Raw genomic sequence first — 21,796 nt, 5'->3', positions numbered from 1 at the left:
CTCCTCCCCCTTCCCCGCGCCTGCCGATCAGCCTGTCCTGGGGGGCAGGTGTCCTCTGCAGCCCGTGGCCAGACCCGCTCTCAGGGGCCTGCAAGGCTCAGGTTGGATCCCAGCTCTCCACGGGCTGTCACCTGGACAGCTCCCAGCGTGACTGTGACAGTCTCCAGGCCGCCCCCATGGCCGGCACACGGAAGACCCGACCTTGGGCTGTGTAGTCACCCAAGTTCGTTACCTGCCCCAACAAACCCCAGGAACATCAGGATCAGGAGGGGAGATCCACTTGCAAAGACGCCCAAGACAAAACTGAAAAGAGGAGACAGCAGGATGGTGGCCCAGGCGAGGAAGTTCAGGAGCGTCCACGGCCTTCGGGTGGGCTTGAACTGCTCCCCTGGAAACACCCCCTTCTGGTTATACATCTCCTGCAATGCATCCTGAAAAAGTCGACAAGAAAAGTGGTCTCTTTACATGTTTTTTTTTTTTTTTTTTTTGCTAAGGAAGATTCACCCTAAGCTAACACCTGTGCCAATCTTTCTCTATTTTGTATGTGGGTCACCGCCACAGTATGGCTGATGAGTGGTGTAGGTCTGCACCCAGGCTCCGACGCCAGGCCACCAAAGCGGAGTGCATGAACTCAACCACCAGCCCACGGGGCTGGCCCCTATATGCTATTCTTTTAACACTAGAGAAAAGCGTTGACAGTGAAAAATGACTCCTGTTTACAAATGATTATAAACATGCCCCATAAATAAAGTAGACGGGTTACGCATGCTGTAGGTGGGGGGGGAAGCTGGCATGAGCTTCGTGCCTTGGCTGCTTGTATCCAAAGCATGAAAAAATACAAACCCTTTGACTGGCAAGTTTCCTAAGAAAATAATCAGTCTGTACCTAGCACATGAGAGGCACCTCTGACCCCAGGACTGCCGGCGTTGGCCAGGCCCCTTGCAACCCCTGCTGGGTCTCAAAGGGGGGCTGGTGGCTGTGACCCGCCAGGAGTCTCGCGGCCTGGGCACAAGTCCTGGCACCTTCCATAGCTCCAGGTCACCCTCTCGGTCTCTGTTTCCTGGAGGCTGACGATGGGAGGAGAGGTGAGCGTGTGGAGACATCGGGGAGAGGACTCTGTCAGAGCCGGCACGACAGCAGGACTGGGAAGTGCTCCACACCGAGTGCGGCTGACGGTCGGCGAGGCCTGGTGCTCCGACCCCTCTGCGGCCGTCATACGTAACGCAGTGGTGTGTTAACAGGGAGACCCAGGATGCTTCAAGATTTGTGAAGGAAGACATTAAGAACCACATGATGCCACTGAGACACACAATGTGTGACCATCCGTCTGTAGAGACCAAGCTTGGAAAGATGCACAACAACAGGATCTTGGTGGCGATCCTGGGGGCGTGGAGTGTCATCTGCCTTTATTGTCTTCTATTTTATTTTCTGCACTCAATTTCCCACAGCTGTGTTTCATACTATATAAAAATGAGGGGGCGCTCAACAAACACCAGCCTCGCAGCCTCATCAGCCTGTGCAGAGGCACTAGTTGCCCTGCCCTTCGAGGGGCACAGGGCAGGCGATACGGGGCCTCGTGTGGTCAGGACCTGTGACCCCCACACTCCCGCATGCACCTCAGGGCGATGCCACATGCTCCCCACCCCACTTGGAAGGCCCTTCTCGGCACGACCCAGGAAAACTCCAGCCATTTTCAAGCTGTTTGCCCATCCCCGCTCTGACCACCCCGACCCTCCGAGAACAGGACCTGCGCCTGCCTGCGCCCAGAGCTGCACAGGTGGTGTGGGAAGCTGTCGCCCCTCCAGTGCAGGGCCCGGCTCAGCAGGCCTCTCAGCGTGTTGTGACAGCATCTCACGGTACACGACGGGCCCGCGACAACACCACGAAACGCGAAGGCAGGAGCTTTCCCCCGGGTGAGAGCACGACAGGCTTTGTTGCTCTTGATCAGATGAATCACACACACACGTGATCCTGACACAGAAGTGCTTGTCGAGCTCTCACCAGTACCCTCCTCGTTGCCCACACACCAGGCTCTCCCCCGTGGTGAGGCTCTCTATGGGGCGAACCCTCAGGCTGGGGTGCTGCTGCCCTCTGACCTTTCCTGACTTGTCAGCAATTCCACACACAACCAGACAAGCTGCCCTCATTGCGTGTCTCCCCACCTTCCTCCACCTCCCAAGGCCCTGCTGGCCCTCCCGCCAGGCAGCCCACACTCCTCGGGCCAGGCAGCACAGCCGTGGCTGCTGGGCCTCCCGCGTCATCACATCCCCCTCCCTGCAGGTGTACCCTCTACTTCCCAGCTGCTTCTCCAGGAGCCCCAATGCCCCAATACTGAGTAATGCATTCTGAGTAATTTCCTCAAAACCTTCCAGTTTACTAATTCTCTCTTCAGCTGTATCTAATCTGCTATTTAATCTGTTAATTAAGATTTTACTGTCAATGACTAGATTCTTCATGCCTATAAATTCTACTCGGTTTTTCCAGTCCATCTCATTTTTTCATAGGTCTCAGTCTTTTGTTTGCAATTCCTTCTTTTGTGTTTAATCATTTCAAACATACTGATTTTAGTCTCCATCTGATAGGTCCATTTCAGCTGAGGTTTTTGAGGGTTTAATTTTTCTGTCTGTTATGTCTGTCATACCTTCCCATAACAGACTTCGGTGATGACCTCGTCTCCAGCAGAACTGTACCCAAGGAAACCCGGGCAGCTCAGGTTGGAGCTGTGTTCTTCTACTTCTGCACTTGCTTCTGTCAGGAACTCCAGAGAGATTCACCCAGAACCACTTTTTATGTTGACATTTTGGCTGTGTTCTTCTTGAATTATGTTGTTAGAGTAAATTCAAATCCTACACCTGTTTGAGGACAGGCCTGTGATTGTGAATTACCAGGGGAAACCTTTTTAAGACCAGGAGGAGAAAGGAGAGCTTCACAGTCATTTCCCTGTGCTGGCAGGAAAATTTTTTTCAGTTTAACCTTTCTGAGGACAAAATTCTCAGAGCTTCCCACCTTTATGTGAGGTTTTCAGCTCTAACTTCCTGCTTTGAATGAGGTCAAACCTTTATCTTCTTTCCCAGGTAGGCATTAAAACGAAAGACTTCAGGTTAAGGGGACCCTGTTTGCAGTGTGTGGCAGTATCAGCTCACAGGCTACCACCTGGCTTCCAGTTCCGTTTCTTTTTCTGATCGTAGAAATTTCCCGTATTTTCTTGAGAGCTCGCCAATGCACTTAAAAAGATATTTGTTATATACTGGGAGGATTTTCTGATTATTTAAGCTCCTACAATGCTGAAAATGAAAACCTAATGTCCCGCGGGTTTGTGTATACAAAATAAATTGGAAGTAAGAGCCAGGGATGAGGTGTGCTATAGGGGAATGGAGAAGAGACTGGACGTGGTTGTCATAGAATCCTTTCATGTCATCTACGTTGTGTCTCATATATTAAATCACATACACACACACATATAACACATGTGTGTTAAATATCTATCATTTCTTTTACAAGAAAAAAATGAAACAAATGTGATAAAATATCAGCCACGGTTATATAAATGTTGTGTTATCCTTCATACTTTTCTTCAGTTTGTTAATTTCTCAAAAGTTGAGACAATTAAAACAAAAAAAAAGAAGAGAAAGATTAGAAAGAAGCATCTGGGAACTGCACGTACTCTCGTCTCCAGAGGAAGTCACTGTGCCCCTGCCCGCCCCACCAGCTGCCCCTTGGGAACCTCTTCAGAGACCCCGAGGGGAAGCAGCACCTTTACCTTCTCCTGGTAGAGTTTATGAAGCCACTGAGCCGCTTCTTTTTCCTCCTGCGGGATGTCTTCCAGGGGAAACCTCCTGTTTAATTGAGAAGATTGAAAGCAAAGTAAATGACTAGAGAAATCAAGCTGACCGGGGAAAGTCAGTCATTGAGCCTCGGGGCTGTTGCTGGCTGGCCTTTTCCATTCCAGTCTCACTCTTGATTTCGAAAATACACAAGCATCAGAGCAGCTCCCGGGCTCCGCCTGAGTGCCGTGGAGTCACCCAGCACCCGGTGGCAGAGAGACACGTGCATGCTTGTGCGCAGCGGAAGCATTTCACAGGGATGCATGAGCCGTTTACTCAGCAGACCATGCCCCCACTTCCACTGTGAAGGGTGATCATTCATGAGCCTCTGCAGGAATTTGGATCTCTCCTAATAGTTCATTCTTTGGAAATAATCATGATGGAAAGTGCCTTTCGTTAGGCAAAGAAGATTACCTATTTCACCAATGAAATCCACTTGCCTCACAGATGAAAAGCAATGGAGATTTAGTACTTTAATCTCGATTAACAAACAGCTGACTTCAGTTAGGACACTAATTTATTTATAAACCTAATCACCAGCTGGATTACCAGCCCCAAGAGCGGAGGTGGCTACCTGGTAAGATACACGGGCAAGAACAGCCATCTACGGCAACTGTAGTACCTCAAGACGGCCAGCAGGGGCCACGAGCGCACACTGAGCTGGGACAGTCAGCTGGGACCACGCCATCACTGGGGCCTGGCTGCCCATCTCGGGGCCCACAGTGAGAGAAAAGCCAGGAGAGATCTCCATGGCTGGAGGTAAATCTCCACGTTTTAAGGTGTCTCAATCTTTTTGTCTCCAAGCATTGAGAACGCTGGTTTCTGTGGATTATAGCTATCAATCTTGACCACATCAGCAATGAACACAGAATTTTCACAAGCACACACAAGATCAGATGTGGGAGCGATGCTGTGCCACGTGTCACACAGCCTCTGGGAAACTCCCCTGTGTCTCAAAGGGATTGAGGGAGGCATATAAACTCCTTGTAAACAAAAACAGCTGAACTTTGTTGGCCTGGAAAGGTCTTGGGGACCTCCAGGGGCCCCCAGAAGGATTTGCCACACACATGGACCGTTTCAGTAAGGAAAGGAAGTTCCGAGGGGTTTGTCTGCAGAGAGATGACTGCTGAAAAGTCTCCAACTCACTCGCCTCCTCCCTTGATTCCATACATATATCAGAGATGCACCACATCCAGGGTCTGCTGCATGTCTGTCACACACGGTGTGAAACATGTAAAATTGGAATGAAAAATGAGGAGCAAGAAATAAATACAAATACGAGCCTCCATCTCCTGGAGTGGACTCAGCCACTCTGAGGATGCTGCCCCAAGCACCAGTGAGAAGCAGGAGAGCCCCAGGCCACCATCCCACAGGCCCCTCGGTCGCGGACAGGAGACGGGGCAAACGCCATCGGGCCGTGAGAACCTCGGCTTGTTGGATCACACATCTGTGTGGACTCACTGGAATATTGCTTTTACTCAACAACACACGAAACAGCAAGCTGATGCTTTTAGAAGTTCTAAGAATATATCTACTAAAATGAGATTAGGTAAAACACAGCCCCACACTTTCTGCCCCAAAGGGCGAGATGAGATTAAAGTGCGGGTCCTCTCTCGCTGGAGCTGAGAGTCCACGCCGAGGCGCGGGTGGGGCTGCCGTGAGCACGTCTGGCCCGGCAATTTCCCCAGAGGAATGAACACGAAATTGGAAAAAAATGAGCACCTGGCTTGGCACTTTCTCTTCTTGGTGCTCCGCCAGAGTGGCCCTCAGACACAGCCTGCCTGCCCGGCAGGGCCGGAGGAGACTCTCCACCCTGGGGAGCATTTCAGACAGGCCTCCCGGAAGCCGGAGGGGCCACCTGCCCCCGTCTCATGGCGAATCCCATTCAGAAACTTGGTTCTCTGATCCCTCTACCTGCCCACCCCATCCCTGCCTCGAGCCTCCTGCTCTGCATACAGTAGGCACTCAATAAATGCTCACTGCACAAATTAACGGCAATTGTTTCTGATAATCTGAGGATGTTTTAAGGGCTCCACAGGGCCCTACCTCAGATTGAGTTTCACTTCTTGGGGATTCTGGGAGTCTGTAAGCTGGCTGAGCCGCTGTTCATTAACCAGCTTCACCTCTCCTTCCGGCAGGACTGACTCTGGCAAAGGGGTTGAGGCTGGCTGGGTACACCCTGCTGGTAGACCCATGTTCACCAGGAGCTGGAGGCAGAGTGGGACTGAGGTCAGCCCGTGGCCCTGACCTTACCTTCCCTCCCGGGCGGTCTGTGTGTGCCCTGGGTCTACCTGGCTGCACACCACAAACGGCACCACGTGGGCATCCCCCTTGGGCTGGGACAGCTTGTCCTTCTCCTGCCTGTGGAAACCCTGGTCACTGTGCAAGTTTTAGGTCAGATGCCTCTTTCAGAAAGCCTCTGTGCTCCCTCCAGTGGGAGGGGTCACTCCTCCCTGGAGCATCCGGAACATTCTGCCTTCACCCCCGGCCCCACTCATTCACTTTGTGTGACCGTTAGAAATATCTGTCCCCAAGTCTGCACCACCTCCATGTGGGGGCAGCCAGGGGCGTGGGACCAGCCTGTGTGTCAAGGGCTGACAGCAAGCCAGCTCCCGAGGCCTCCGTCCTGGAGCTGGGAAGCCTTGGGGAGAGGGCGGCCAGGTCAGGCCCAACATGCCCCCATGGCCCCATGTGGCCCCCCATGGCCCCTGTGGGCAGCTCTCGGAGCTCACCTCACACACATGTCCGCCTCGTACTTCTTCCCGTAGAGGATGCCCAGCAAAGATGGGTTCTTGTTTCCTCGGAAATTCAGCGTGACGTCGTAGACAGCGGCGACTGTGGGGGAGAGGTGCAGAGGGTGACACAGCCACGTGGACAGGCCCTCCCCTGCACCCTGGGGCAGGCCCCGGCTAGGCCTTATACACAGGCGACGTCTTCCTTTGCCAGTTCTCCTCCTTTGGCTGCGCCTTCAGCTGACCCCGCCCACTGCGCTCACTGACCCTCCGTGGACATCTCCCGCCTGGCCGATTTCCGTGTCCTGTCTGGCCTTTGTCTTTATCTCGCCTCCTTTTGGCTTAATTAGATATATTTTTTTTCCCCTTAGAAGGTTTTCAGTTATATACTTCATCATTATTACAGCTATTTGCCATTAAGCAGCATTTTATCGCCTCAAAAATGATACCTGGCTCTTGTAACACATTAACTCACTTACTGATTCTCCCTGTTATGCTACCGTGTCCTGTGTTTTACGTGTAGTTCACCTGTGCAGTTTGGACAGATCCCTGTTTTCATTTCTTGAGGGCCCCGAGAGCAGGGCTCCCGGCCGGGCGGGGCAGCTCCTACCTGTCCCGCGGAGGCACTGGACCGCGGTGGTGAAGCCCTTGGTGCGCGGCAGCAGGTGGTACTTGAGGGCGGGCAGCCCCTTGGAGGCGGCCACCTCCATGCTGACGCGGTGCTTCTTCTCGGTGAAGCGCGTGCCCTCGCAGTACAGGAGGAACTGGGGCGGAGCGGGGGTCAGGGTCACTCGGGGCGGCCGGTCGGGGACGGGCCCTGCTGGGCTCGAACCTCCCCCCACCTGCCGCCTCCACCGTAGCTACGCGTTTGCCACTGAGTCGGTGACAGGTCCCTCGAGTGATGGCCCAGCATGGGGCACACCGCAGTGTGGAACGCTGTTTCACTTTCGGGCCGCGACCCGCACTACAGCCACACGAGGTCCCTCACAGGACAGCCCACAGCGTTTCACTTCTCCCCAAAGGGTGCAAAAGAGCTCTTTCCAGAGAGAAGTGAATGGGAAGGCGTGCCGGGCAGCAGCTGTCTGACCAGCGAGAGGAACTGTAAACTCTGTTACCCGCTCGCCGCGACAGGCGACAGGCGAGCTGGAAGCGCTTGCCTCGCAGAGCTACTGCCAGAGACCAGAGGAGGGTGGAGAGAGAAATGATGCTCACAGCAAGGGCAGTGACGCTTCCAGATGGCTGCCCCGTCAACCCGCCCACGGGGCTCGGAGACGCCATCAGAGGGGGTGCTCGCAGCGCAGGGTCAGTCCACGTGTGCTGAGGGAGAAGCTTCCCCCGCACTGGGGCTGCTTCTGACCCCCGCCTCTAGCCCAGACCTCCCTTAGAGGAGCCCCAGCCTGGGACTGGGCGGGGCGCCGGGCAGACCCCCAGAGCGGCCGAGCCATGCTCCTTTGCGCAGGCCGGGGTGCCGGGGGTGTAGGGAGGGCCCCTCAGCAGGGCGCTGGCTCCCAGGGGAGACAGGTGGGAGCACATGGCCCAAGATGGGCTCCCCAGCCTCCAAGCCCGGGGTGGTGGGCGGGCCCTGCTGTGAACCAGCATCCCCTGTGCTCAGGGGTTCTTGTTGGCTTTATAACCAGTAACTCAATTATTATTAAACTGTAGTCATGACAACTAAAGTCAACCAAGCTCAGCGCATGGACTTCAGTCCCAGCCGCTCCGTCCGGGCACTCACCCACATGTACTCGGGGTAGTCAGACAGGCGCTTCAGCCCCTCGATGACGGTGTCCCGGTCCTCCTCCCACTTCCGCTTGCAGAACACGATCTCCAGAAAGTACCACGTCCAGCCGATGAGGGGCACGTACAGCAGCTCCCTCTTGGCCAGGACTTTGGAACTCTGCAGCGGAGGGAGAGCAGCAGCGTCCCTCAGACTGCCCCCCAGGACTGGAATGGTGCTGGGTGACGTCACAGTCCCCAGGGACGCCCTGACTCTGAGTGTGGCACCGCAGGGACCAGCACGACCCCGAGAGCGCAGGGGCGCTGTCCTACAGCTGAGGTAGCCCAGGCACAGCCCTGGTGGGCAGCGGGCAGTCCTGGTGGGAGGGAGGGGGCCCAGGACACGGCCGGCCTGGACTCTGAGGACCACTCTGGCCACCAGGCCTGGGCCTTCCTAAAGATGGCTTGGGGCCGCCATTGACAGGCTTTCACGGCAGGGGACACCTCGGCTAACTCAGTGGGGTCGTTCACATTTCACAGGAGGCAGCTTAGCTAAGTGAGGGAGCCCTGGGGGGACTCACGGAGACATGAGTGAGGGTTTATGGGGGGAGATGCAGCATAAGCCCCGGGGCCCCCTTGGTCAGGTGTGTGCTCCACTCCTAGCTAAGAGGGACCAGGGGCTAGGACTGGAGGGAAGAAAAACCCAGAGCTGTGGAGACTCCAGACCCCAGGGAGCCATGCCAGCCCCTGGGACCCCCATGTCACTCACCCCCACACCCTCCCGGCACCCCCACATCGCTCACCCCCATACCCTCCCGACACCCCCTCCTTGCTCACCCCCACACCCTCCCGGGACCCCCTCCTTGCTCACCCCCACACCCTCCCGGCACCCCCACATCGCTCACCCCCATACCCTCCTGACACCCCCTCCTTGCTCACCCCCACACCCTCCCGACACCCCCTCCTTGCTCACCCCCCACACCCTCCCGGCTCGCCCACACCCTCCCGGCACCCCCTCCTTGCTCACCCCCACTCCCTCCCGGCACCCCCACATCGCTCACCCCCATACCCTCCCGACACCCCCTCCTTGCTCACCCCCACACCCTCCCGACACCCCCTCCTTGCTCACCCCCATACCCTCCCGGCTTGCCCACACCCTCCCGGCACCCCCTCCTTGCTCACCCCCAGGACGCCAAACCGCTCACACATGGTCCACCCACAGAGGAAGTCGATTTCGAAGTTGTGATTGAGGATGATGACCACGTGCTCCTTCCCGAAGCGGTCCATGGTGGCCTGGTCGGTGAATAGGGTGCACTCCGTGCAGGACCACCACTCCAGAAGCATGACCAGCTCTGCAGACACACGGCGGGTTGTCAGTGAGGGGCAGGCCCCCTCCCTGCAGGAAGGCCAGGCCCAGCCGGGCTCCCTGATGCTGAGGGGAGACCCAGGGCAGGGTATTTCTATGGCATTTTCAGTCAGAGTGGGATTTTCTGTTAGAAATGAGTTTTGATGGTTTATGTTTAATAAAATAAGTTTTCCAAAATTATAGTTCCCTTCTCTAAGCAAAAGTCAAGGGAGAAGGCAAATGAAACTTTCAGAACGCTGCGAGAGGCGCAGGGAGAGGGAGGAAAGCCATCACTACAGAGGGACCCCACGTCTTTATGCCCATCATGTGCTCCGGCTTGACGGGCTGGCACATCTTCATCCACAGGATGAAGGGGGGTGGTGCGTGCACATAGCCAGCCCCGAGACCCCTGTGGCCGGCAGCCCTGGCTGTGCTGGAGCCACTGCTGGTGGCATCACGCCAGCCATAGTCAGGCATCCAAGAAGGGTGACCTCACAGACCAGGAAGCGTGGCTTTTGGGCTCAGGATCGCCACAGCGCAGCCCTGTTCTTTGTGTGCTGGACTCCTGGGGGGACTAGCCCTTGGGGACGGAGGCCAGGGAGTGCTGACGAGACAGGCCAGGGCTTCGGGAGTGGGCTCTGAGCCTGACTATCTGGGCCTCAGTTTCCCATTTATAAAAACGGGATAATAGTGGCTTCCCGATAGGAGACATAAGATACGGCACGTGACACTGACATCCAAGAACCAGAGGACCGAGGCTGGTTTCCCCTTCCTGACCAACGTCCCATCAGCCTAGGCGGAAGTGGGGGATGCACAAGCTCTGCCCCCAACATGCTGCTGACTACACGGCCTCTGGGGTCCCAGCTCCCTCCTCAACACAAGGCGGGAATCGGACGGGAGGTCTGTCACCCAGGCAACACCTTAACACTCAGGAGCCATGGTCCTTTTTCCCCAAGGGCCAATCAGGGGAGGAGGCAGTGAGGGGTCAGCTCCAAGCACAAGCTCACCATGAGCACCATCGAGGGACCAGAGAGGGCCCTGAGGGGACGCAGGCCAGGTCAACAGAAAAGGCCATTTGTCACGGGGTGAACTCAGCACCTACAACAAACCTGTCAGCCCTGGCTGCTTCCAGCCAACATTCAGGTGCACTGAGTAAAGGCACAAGGAATGAAGGACAGGTAGATCTGGACAGACAGTTCTCCAAAGCTTACATACAAATGGCCAACAAGCACACGAGAGAATGCTCCACAGTGTTAGTCATCAGGAGGATGCAAGCCAAAACCACAGTGGGGTGCCACGCACAGTCACTAGGACGGCTATCATCGAACAGCCGGACAATGGCGAGTGTTGGCAAGGACAGGAGACGTCGGACCCCACACACTGTGGTTGGGAACGCAAAACGGTGCCGCTGCTTTGGAAAACTGTTCCAGACATGGAGTTACCAGCTGACCCAGCAATTCCACCCCTAGGCATGTGCCCAAGAGAAGGAAAACATGTCCACGCAAAAACCTGTACACAAATGTTCACGGCAGCATTATTCACAATAGTCCAAAGCAGAAATAACCCAAATGTTCATCCACTGACGAATGACTAGACGAACAATGTGTACATACAGTGTAACATCATTCAGCTGCGACCGGAATGTGATTCTGACACACATTACAACAGGGATGAACCTTGAAAACATCACGCTCAGTGAAAGAAGTCAGACACAGAGGACCACATACTGTAGGATTCCAGTTATATGAAGTGTCCAGAACAGGCAAATCCACAGGGACAGGAAGCAGATGAGTGATTGCCAGGGGCTGGGGGAGGCGGGAATGGGGAGTGACTACTAACGGGTACGGGTTTCTTCTTGGGTGAAATGTTCTAAAATTAGATTGTAGTGGTGGTTGCTCAACTCTATGACTATACCAAAGCCACTGGCCTGTGAGCTTTAAATGGGTGAGTTTTCTCTCGGTAAAGCTGTTTAAGGAAAGAAGAGAAGGCCCAGGGTAAGGCGATTTGTGCATCTGAAAGCCCAGCCTGGGGGCCTTTCCACCTCTGTCCAGGAGCCGCAGCCCAGACGACACCCATGCGGCTTGGTGCCTGCTCTGTCCTGCTCCCCCTCTCGAGCCGACTCATTGAATTGACGGCCCTCCAGCAGGGCTTGGCCAAACTCCTACGTGTGAACTGGAAAGAGACTGAGGCTTCTAAAGCGATTTCCTAGGGAGTGGAGAAGCTTTCTCTCATTATTGAAGAACCTTTAACTGGAGACCTGTCCTCCCTCTCAGCGGACAGCCCCTCGAGTGCACAGCACAGTCCTGTTAACTGTCGGCACAGTGTCGTGAGCAGAGCTCTAGACTCTGTTCACACTGTGTAAGTTAACCTTCGCACCCTCCAGCAGCAGCTCCCCGCTTCCCCGCCCCAGCCCCGGCAGCCATCCCCTCTCTGCTCCGAGTTTGCCTGTGTTGGAGTCCCCGTGTGAGTGGAATCACGCAGGATTCTCTCATCATTGGTTTGAGAGGAATCACGTAGCTCAACCTACTGACTTTACAGACACAAGGATGGGGGAGTAGCGCCCTGGAGGAGCCCGAGCCCTTGTCAGCGGCGCAGCGCCCACCCGGGGGAGCGCAGCACAGCCCCCACCCGGCAGGCTGCAGCAGGGGTGGGGAGAGCTCACGCGCGAGCGCTTGGGAACGTGCCCGCCACACGGTGAGTGCTCAGGACATGCAGGCTCTCGGGGCCGCCCTGTGTTACACGGAGGTGGACACACGTGGAAACCCCAGAAGGAAGGAGGAATGGTGCAACTCTAAGAGCACCACCCCCGAGACACTGAATCTTCTAAGAAAATTACTTTCCAAAGCCATTTCTTCCTTTGGGCTTGACATGTGCCTCACTCCCGTTGGCACTTACATCCCTGTCTACACGCCCCTTGTTTCCACGACAGCCTCCCAGAAATAACCTGCAGATCATACGCAGGAAACCGTGACCCAGGCCCAGAGCAGCTGCCTCCTGGCGCATAAATGTGTACCGTCTGCGAGGCTGCGGTGGGTCTTCGTGCTGACCGCTAACAGCTGGAAAGGACACTGGTGATATCAGCCTGCCAGCTTCTGCAGGTGGGCAGAGGGCAACCACCTGAGGCCTGCATTCCACCCCAAGGCGCTGGAAATCCAGGCACACGGTGTCAGAACATAGGGACGCATGCCCATTCCCACCGCATTTAAGGCATCTTCAGGTCGTCACGACTGCCAGGTGGAAGCACAGGTGAGCAACTGGGATGCAGAGAAGACAGACAGACAAGGTAAACGCCCTACAGACATTCCAAGGAGAACAAGCCTGCTCCGTCCTGCACAAAGTCTCTATCGGAGGCTCGCCTGCGGGAAGGTGCAATTTCAAGGCCGCTCTTTTCCATCGGCTATCAGGACACGAAGGGGCCTTCTCAGCTGATTCAGGAGGCCTGGGTCTCTGAAGATCATCACACAGCTGCCAGGGCTGCCGTCTGCACATCCGCTCATGGTCAGGCTGGGAGTGTTCGGAATTAGGAGTTTTGCTGGTTGGCTCCTGGGCTCAGCACTAATTTCTTTTAGCAGTTTCCTTCATTCAAATATATGCTCGCCCTTACACACAATGAGCAAGCATTCTCTGCATGTTTCATCCACTGATTTAAAGAAAATTCAAAATTCACCTAATAATCGTAATCATTTATTGCGCATTGTTGTACACACTCTGCATTCATTTCATCTCGATAGTACAGCTGTGAGATAGGTGATTTCATTTCTGTTTTACAGACAGGGAGTTAAAACCTCGGCCGAGGTCAGCAGGGAGCCACGGCCTGAGCCACAGCATGACGACTCCGTGGGCTGGACGAGAGTCGCACTGGAAACGGGCTCTGGCTGGGCGGCAAGGAGGCCCAGGTGTCATAGGATGAGAACTGGAATGTGCGTTGAAAATAAAACAGTGGCTCATTATTAGTGGTTATTAAAACACTAATGCGGTCCTAGCTCTCACCATACACCCATGGACTCCGGGAAGGCTCCACTCAGCTCTTTTTGAGAAGGACTCCGACTCATGGATTTAAGAAATAAACCCAGGTGGAGAACACCCCCAAATTCAACAGATCCCTTGGGGGAATCCCATGGGCACGTGGGTTCAGTGCACAGGGGACGGCTGGTGCTTCCATAGTGTCTGTGTTCCTTCCAAATATGGGGGGATTTTATATTAATCTTAACTTCTAACCAATGTTCTTATGCTTTTTTCTGCTTTCTCGCCTTTTTTTAAAACCTCAGGCGACGCTCGACAGGCAGTGCGTGCTCCCACCTGGGTCCCTACAACTGTCTTCATCTCCTTCTCCTTTGAAAGGTGACCCTGCTGGATGTGGGGTTCTGGGCTGACGGTCACCTCGCTCAGGGTGGAGGCATTCCTCGTCTCTGGGCTGACTGCTGTGCCCAGTGTGCTGTCCATCTGTCAATCCTCGCAGGTGCCAGCTCTCCCCCCTCATGGTTTAAGATCTCCTCTTTGTCCTGATGGCTTGTGATTTCACCGTGAGGGGTCTGAGCGTGGATTTCTGTTTATTCACCCTGCCTGGGACACATTAGTGTCCTAGAGCTACACAGTCCTGCTTTTCATCAGTTCTCCTCTCTTCCAGCTGCTTCTCCCCCGCCCCCCCACCACCACCCCGGCTCCTCCCGGGACAGGAGGCCGAGGCCTGTTCCGAGTATACACAGACCTTCTCCTCTCCTGACTCCTTCCAGCTCCTGTTTATATCTTCCTCTGTCACTGGCCGTGCTCTGGATGACTTCTTCATACTTAACGTCCAGTTTACCCAGTCTCCCATTAGCTGTGTCTAATCTGATGTAAAATTCGTTCACTAAGGCTCTACTTTAAACAATACAATGATAACTTCCATTTCTGTAAGTTCTATTTGGTTCTTTTTCACCCTGGGTGCCTGGGGCAGTTTTGTCTGAGTCTGCTGTACGTCTGCTGTTCTGTGACCAGGAGCTCCTGCTTCATCATCTTAATCTGTGCGGTGGGCCCTGCCTTTCCCTGGCGGGTGCTGAGCCCACAGGGCACCGCCAGCCCACCCCCCTCCAGCCGCCCCTCGGGAGGCCTGGTTCAGAGTCAGTCCTGCTCCCAGCTGGCCCAGGCACTGTTGATGTTCGATTTCAGCACCTCCTCCTTTGGGTTAAGGGGCTGGGAGGCGGGGCTGAGAGATTTCCTTCACTTACTGGGAACCCAGCAATGCATTAAAAGCTGGTCTCGCCCAGGATTTAGCTGTTTTGTAGTGGTTTTAGCTTCAGAACACTGCTGGAAGCAGAGCCCAGAATTTAGGTTTTGTTAGTTAGTAGGTGCCCTTTTGGTGTGCATTCCCCTTGCCCAGTTATGCTCAGGAATACTCAGTGGTATGTGTTACATGATAGGACTTCTAACTCTCCCTTCCCACAAAAAAGCAGACTTTTATGTAGGAAAAAACCCCTGGGAACTGAAGCTATTACACGTTGAAGGCAGGCGGAAAGGAAGGCCTGGGGCGCTGGTCTCTCCATGGCCGCGGAGAATCCTGTGCAGACGGCTCAGCCAACACCAGCGGCCTCCTCTCACCTGCTCCTGAACTGGGAGGGCTAACGGGGACTCACCATTTCCCACGGGACAGAAAATGTGTATTACCTTCCCTTTATTATAAAGAAATACGTGCTCATGCTTAGAAACATAAGGAGCACAGCAGGAAGAAATAAAGGGCCAAGGTCCCCGCCTTCCTCCACGCCCCGGACATCAGTTTCCTCTTTCATCCTTTCAGGATTTTTCTAGCCACATACGAGTGCACACGCACCAGACGCATGTTGTCTTTAAAAATAAACAAACGGGAGCATACTATGTAGCACACCTTCCTTTTCCACTTAAAAGTGTGTTTTGAAGCTGGCGCTGTCAGTGAAGAGAGAGTGCCCTTGTTTCTTTGTGGCTGCACTGGATTCCACTGTGCAGACAGACCAGTTAGTCCCCCCAATGGCACTGAGGCTGCCGCCAGTCCTGTGCTCACATAAAAATGATAAAATGAGAATACCTGCACAGGTATGTACTTTTGCAGATATCTCTCTAGGTTACATTCTTATTTTGTGGATAATTGGGTCAAAAATTACGACCATGTAGATTGCCGACAGCCCCTGGCAAACTGCCCTTCGTGGGCGTGCCGGGTGCACCCTGACCCACGGTGTGAGCCTCCGCCGCGGCCATCGGCGGGTCTTGTCCTTGAGTCTCTCTCCAGCCGACACTGAAGACTGACTGTACTCACACATGCACGAGTACACGCAGAAAACAGATACGTCTCCACACACACGTTAAACTAAGGGGGTGAGAGTCCTTGTCTTTCAGAGAGAGATACTGAAATATTCACAAGCAAAATGACAGGCCACCTGAGGTTGGCTGCACAATACTAGGGTGTCAGGGTGGCTGGCGTCGAGGTGCAACAAGACTGGCCACATCCTGGCAGCTGCCGGAGCTGGCTGATGGCAAACTGAGTTTATCATTCTCTCTACTTCTGTTTGTTTTCCAGTATCCAAAGTACTACGTTAAACCATATGAAATTGCCAGCTCTGTGTTCTCAATGGTCAAATGGTGGAATGTCATCAAGTTCAACCTGATGAAGAGTTTTGGGTTGAGCGCCTTCCTGCACATCTGCTGGCTGGGGATAAAAAACCTTTGTGTTCCCCCTCAGGCCCTCGATTCCCAGTCTGGGGAAGGAAGCCAGGCCCAACGCCTTACGTCACATCATCGCGAGTGTTCCCCCCCCAGGAGCCCCTGCGTGGGACTGCCTTGGGGATCATCTAGCAGCAAGCTCTGCTTTCCCGACCTGCTGCCGGGCCCCCAGCTCCCAGTGTTCGGGGTGGGCAATACTCACGGCTCCAGAGCGAGTAGGCGAGGCGGCAGTTCAGCCGGCGGTACAGCTGCTTGTTCAGGGGCCAGAGGACTAGTGTGCATAGCTGGACGAAGTTGATGACCAGCCCGCTCACCACGAAGACAAACCCGATGAGGAGGTGCACTATGAACTGCGTCTTCAGGTAGGCGAGCAGGCCCATGGTCGCTACTCAGTAGCGAGCGCAAGGTCCTTCACTGAGAACGGCCGTCCTGGAAGGGAGGGGCAGCGGTCAGGAGCTGTGCCAGAGACCCAGGGCCCAGGAGGAGGAGAAACCACGGTCCTCACACAGAGCCCAGATCCACCGCGTCCGAGCGCACGGCTTACCCTCAAGGCACTGGGGATCTCTCCCTTCTCAAAGTAACACAGAGGGCAGACAGGCGAAGTCATTGGTCACGCATCACGCACTCACGCCACGCACACACCACACACACTCACACAGACACACCCATGCACGCCGGAAAGGAAGAAAGGAAAGACTAGAAGAAATGCATCCACGTATTGACAGTGATTATCTCTAGGTAAAGGATGACTGGTAATTTTTATTTTGTGTTTTCAGTATTTTATTTAAAAGATCAAAACTGCATGCGAGATTTCTATAAAAACAGATCCACAAGACTTCAACAAAGCCTTTTAATTCCCAAGCTGTTGTGCACTTTTTTTAAGCTAAAAGGCTTTTGTTTTGGTTCTGACACAAAAGTGGTGACTCCCCCAAGAACGTATCCTGGTTTTCTCCCCTTTTCAACACGCATGTCTTGGTTTCAAAGGTGAAGCCAGAAGCTCACATTTCCTGGCCGTGCTCGTTCTGCGAGCTGCTCTATGCTCCGATGTGGACGGAGACACACGGGGAGCAGTGACTCCAATTCAGGGCTGGCCCGGGTGCCCCGTGCTCTCCGCGGTGGCGGGGGGTGAAGCTGGCTCTGGAGGGTGACAGAGGCTCCCTCATCCTCCAGGGGAGCCCTGCTTCACCCCCTGTGCCAAGCACACCAGGGGCACAGGGACGGCTGCCCACAGCGCCCGTCATCGCCCAGCTTGGACCGAGGCCGGCCTCACCGTCCTCACCATGGCACTGAGCCAACAGGGTGCCTGCCTGTGCCCTCCCTCACCCGCGTGAGTCTGCGGGCAGGCGCCTCCCTCCGCACTGGGACCCACGGCCGCCGGGTCAGCCTTGCGGCCCCTCTGGACGCTCTCAAACCTGCAGGGCATGGACTGTGACTTCTCCCCAAAACTCGGGCCCTTCGCGGCCCAGCCCGGTCTGCAGCTCCTCTTCCTCCCCGCGGCTGCTTGCTGCGGTTTGAAAACGCGTCTGCAGACGCTTCCGCTGCTGCCTTCAGAGGGCAGAGCCGGACGCTGCCCTTTCTGAGTGTGGGCTGGACGCGGATCCACTCCAACAAACCGGCCATGCAGGATAGGAGGCCACGTGACTTCCGAGGCCCAGCTGTGCGAGGGGCGGCTCGCCCGGCTCTGGGTCCCTGGGTGGCTGGCTCTGGGGGAGGCCGGCTGCCGCGTCAGGAAGACACTAGAGCAGCGGGCCCTGAATGTGGAAGGAGCTGAGTCATCGCACCAGGCGAGGGAGCCCCCGTGGAAGCTGACCCCCAGGGCCACGCCGAGCCTTCAGACTCTGCAGCCCTATGAGGGACCCTGGCCCGCCCAGCCAGTCATGTCTGAAGTACTGACCCCGAGAAACTGTGAGGGGGATGGGTGTGTAGTGTGGCCTTGTCACTCTGTGCTGGGCCATTTGTTACACAGCAGCAGAAAACTAGCTCACTGCTCCAGCGGGTAAAGGTAACTAACACAACGGGGCCGTAAGGATGCTTCTTCGATGCGGAACTGGGGTCCAGCACAAACACTTTCCACGTACTGTCTCTTGAACTCACACAAACCCCGGTGAGTGGACATTATCATTGCCCCATTTGAGGTGAGCAAACGGAAGCACAGAAAGGTTAAGAGACTTGCTCAGGGTCACACAGTGAGCACCAGCAGAGCAGGATTCTGATCCAGGCAGTGAGATCTGAGCCCTCGCTCCCTCCTGGGGCCCTCTATGGGTGGGGTGCCCTCTGTAAGGCAGAGTCTCAGGCCAGCCCTTAGGTGGCACTTTTTCTGGCACTAGAAATAATGGCTTCAACCAGACTTGGCATTGCCACCCATCACCTGGCACCCAGCCTGGCACCCAGCTGGCTCTCTGCACCCCACAGCCCCTGGAGACAGCCCCTGGAGACCGGCTCTACCCCCACCGCCAACATCCTGGGTCGGGGCACATGCTTTGCCACATGGGCCAGAATAACCAGAATCCCCAGAAGCCAGCCCGCAGACGGGCACATCAGCTGTGATGCTGTCAAAAGCACATCCCCAGCTTCCACGCCAGGCCTGCTGACTCCATCACTTGGGCATAAAGTACAAGAACCTGATTTTAAAAGCGACTTCCTGGAGGTCTAACTCACACAGCTCAGATGCACTCAGCGAGCACCCGCGCAAGTCTGTGTGGACACGGGCACCGTCCTCGGGGTTGTGCAGTGGCCTGTCCCTGGTCTGTCCCATGACCTGGTCTAGTCCATCCACAGAACCCCAGAGAGCCACCCCTGCTCTTGGGACAAGTTTCTCGCAGCCCGACTGCCACCCACTGCAGGATAGGCCAGCCGCTCACCTTCCAGGCCCCGAGATCACCAGGACATGGCTCTTCTCCCAGGTCAGAGAAGTGGTTGGTGTCGTCTGAGGCCCTGGGGGTGCCGGGGGCTCACCCAGGTTTTCTTTCCCATTTAATCAAGGTGATGGGAAAAGGGGAAGAGTTGGGTGCCTGGCCTCTTCTCAAGGGAACCCCTGATGACACCCAGTCTTCACGTGTCAGACGCACAAACCATCCTAGCCCCTTCGCTGGTGCCTTTCGTTCATGCTCAGATGCTGCCGCTGGGACGCGAGGACCCTGAGCCTGTTCTCAGTCCCTTCAGTAGACAGCAGGCGGACTGTCAGACCTCCTGCACAGCCTGGTTCTGAGGGTGAGGCGGCTGCCTCCTGGGTTCTGCGACCCCGTACAAGCCACCAGGACCCCACCTTCTGAGGGCAGGGGACGAGCTGCACTCACCCGCCCCAAAGGGGAGACATGGGTGGTATTGTCCCCTCGGCACAAAAGGGACAGAACGGACTGCTGACCAGCTGGAGAGGCGGCATGGGCCAGTGGCTCAGCAAGGCTCTGCGGAACATGGCTCCATGGCCAGCACGCCTTAAAGAGAAGTGACACGATGCTCGGCTCTAAATTCATCCTCAGGGGACAGACACAACTCCGGGCCCTCTGGGGCGGCTGGCCAGAGTTCTGAGGGGCAGGAGGGGCTGGGAACGCCAACCAACCCTCCTCCCAGCTCCAGCCCCCGAGAAGGGGGTGCTTGGCAGTTCTGACACTTCCCTCCAGGCGCTCTTGCTGCTGGTTCTGAGCCTGTGGTTCCCGTGGCCAAGCTGCTGGAGGCTCAGGGCTGGCGTGGAGGGAAGAGCCGGGAGCCTGGAGACCGTGGACCAGCCCCCACCATCTCGCGAGGGCCTGGCCCCGCCGGCTGGGCACTGCCCTGGCCACTCTCAGACCCAACGCTGGCACTTCTTAAGGGTAAATTGTGTCCCCCCAAAAAGATATGTTGGGGTCCCAACCCCCAGTACCTCAGAATGTGGCTGTACTTGGAAATACGGTCTTTACAAAGGTAATGAAGTTAAATGCGGTCATTAGGGTGGGCCCTAATCCAACATGACCCATATCCTTAAGAAGAGGCGATCAGGACACGGACGCGCACAGAGGGACGATTGTGGGAGGACACGGTGAGAAGACGGCGCCTACGAGCTGATCCTCCCTCACAGCCCTCGGGGGAACCAGCCCTGCCGACACCTGGAGGCTGTGAGACCACAAATGTCTGCTGGGTGAGTCCCGAGCCTGTGGTGCTTTGTCATGGTAGCCCTAGCGAATGAACACACCTCTCCTGCAAATATTCAGGCCTCTTCGCTCCCAGGTCACGGAATTCTGGACGTGCACAGGACCCTCCCCATGGCCTGCTGTAAACATGGCCCTGCTGCCCAGGTGGCCCACCACCCGCCAGTGAACCCCGGCCCAGCCTCGCTGCGCTCAGGGCAGACACCCAGTCCCCTGCTCCTGCCTCAGTGTCTGTCACCAGGCGCCCCTAGGGTCCTCAAGAACTAGCTAGTCAGCTGGTCTGAGCTTCAGATCTTCTCCAAGGCACCCCCCGTCTTTCCTGAAATCCCCATCTTCTCAACAAAGCCTTTCCACAGAAAGAGAAAGTGAAGCCGAGAGTCCACCATGCTCCACGCTATCCAGAGGGGCGCCCAGCCACCTCCTTTCTTCGCTCTCTGCAGCGTTGACGGATTTCTCTGGGTGTGGAGGACTGCTATTTCATCTACGCACGGGCTCCACGGCAGTCCACCCATCTGTGTGCCTTTCCAGCCTTTGCCAATGGTCTAAATCACACAAGTCGGGGAGCCGCACCCCATCCCAAACTGCACCATCGTCCTAAAGCAACAGCAAGTGCCACCCACAGCGCTGGAGCAGGAGCGGCCCAGCACATGGGCCCCACTTCAGGTGACCCGCTGCCCGGGTTCCTGAAACCCAGGGAGCAGGCACAGCCGTGGAGAACCACCCTGGGACCATCGCCCCTGTGAGCGTGCTCAGAGCCGGGCAGCCTCACCTCGCCCCGTCTGTGTGGACTTTCCAAGAGCAGCTCTAACCTTGAGCAGACGGTGATGGGAAGGAAGGAAGCATTAAATATGCCAAAAGTGCATCACTTCTGATGTTCAGGCTGGGAGGTCTGAATCATAGGATAAAAGGAACTGTTCAGGGCCGGCCCTGTGGTCGAGTGGTTAACTTCACACGCTCTGCTTCGGTGGCCCAGGGTCTCGCCGGTTCAGATCCTGGGTGCGGACATGGCACTGCTCATCAGGCCATGCTGAGGTGGCATCCCACATGCCACAACTAGAAGGACCTACAACTGAAAACATACGAGTATGTACTGGGGGGCTTTGGGGAGAAAAAGTAAAGAAAAAATCTTAAGGAACTTTTCAGGTATATGTGAATTTCAGTGACCCAAATTCAAAGTCCATAATGAAGGAGAACCAAGAAATGGTTGTTACCTTCCCTCTTTCCTTCTTTCTCTCCCTCTGTCCCATCTACCCACCCATCTACCCTTCCTTCCTTCCTTCCATCCATTTACCAATCTACCCATCTGTCCACCCATCCATCCACCCACCTACCCATCCATCCATCTATGTACCTATCCATTCACCTACCCATCTACCCACCTATCCATCC

The 21,796-nt window shown here is 55.6% G+C and overlaps 1 protein-coding gene across 12 annotated transcripts in view; it reads right to left on the bottom strand.

The window, feature by feature from the left end:
• Window positions 1-21,796, bottom strand: part of AGPAT3 (1-acylglycerol-3-phosphate O-acyltransferase 3) — a 98,339-nt gene that overhangs the window by 5,601 nt on the left and 70,942 nt on the right. For 9 of the 12 annotated variants that reach the window (XM_023630260.2, XM_070252198.1, XM_014736414.3 and 6 more), the window contains 7 exons: window positions 16,486-16,712; window positions 9,452-9,621; window positions 8,289-8,450; window positions 7,167-7,320; window positions 6,557-6,659; window positions 3,761-3,836; window positions 233-431 (listed from right to left, as the gene is read on the bottom strand). In XM_023630260.2, coding sequence (XP_023486028.1) covers window positions 233-431; window positions 3,761-3,836; window positions 6,557-6,659; window positions 7,167-7,320; window positions 8,289-8,450; window positions 9,452-9,621; window positions 16,486-16,663 — 1,042 coding nt within the window. In that variant the 5' untranslated portion in view covers window positions 16,664-16,712. Of the gene's footprint in view, window positions 1-232; window positions 432-3,760; window positions 3,837-6,556; window positions 6,660-7,166; window positions 7,321-8,288; window positions 8,451-9,451; window positions 9,622-16,485; window positions 16,713-17,695; window positions 17,927-21,176; window positions 21,477-21,796 lie in introns of those variants that run through there. The other 3 variants (XM_070252195.1, XM_070252193.1, XM_070252197.1) reach the window with 3 other exon arrangements.

Source organism: Equus caballus, chromosome 26, assembly GCF_041296265.1.
Source record: "Equus caballus isolate H_3958 breed thoroughbred chromosome 26, TB-T2T, whole genome shotgun sequence".
In the NCBI taxonomy this organism is placed as follows: domain Eukaryota; kingdom Metazoa; phylum Chordata; class Mammalia; order Perissodactyla; family Equidae; genus Equus; species Equus caballus.
Note: the sequence above shows the minus strand (reverse complement) of the source record. Positions and strands in the feature narration are given on the sequence as shown.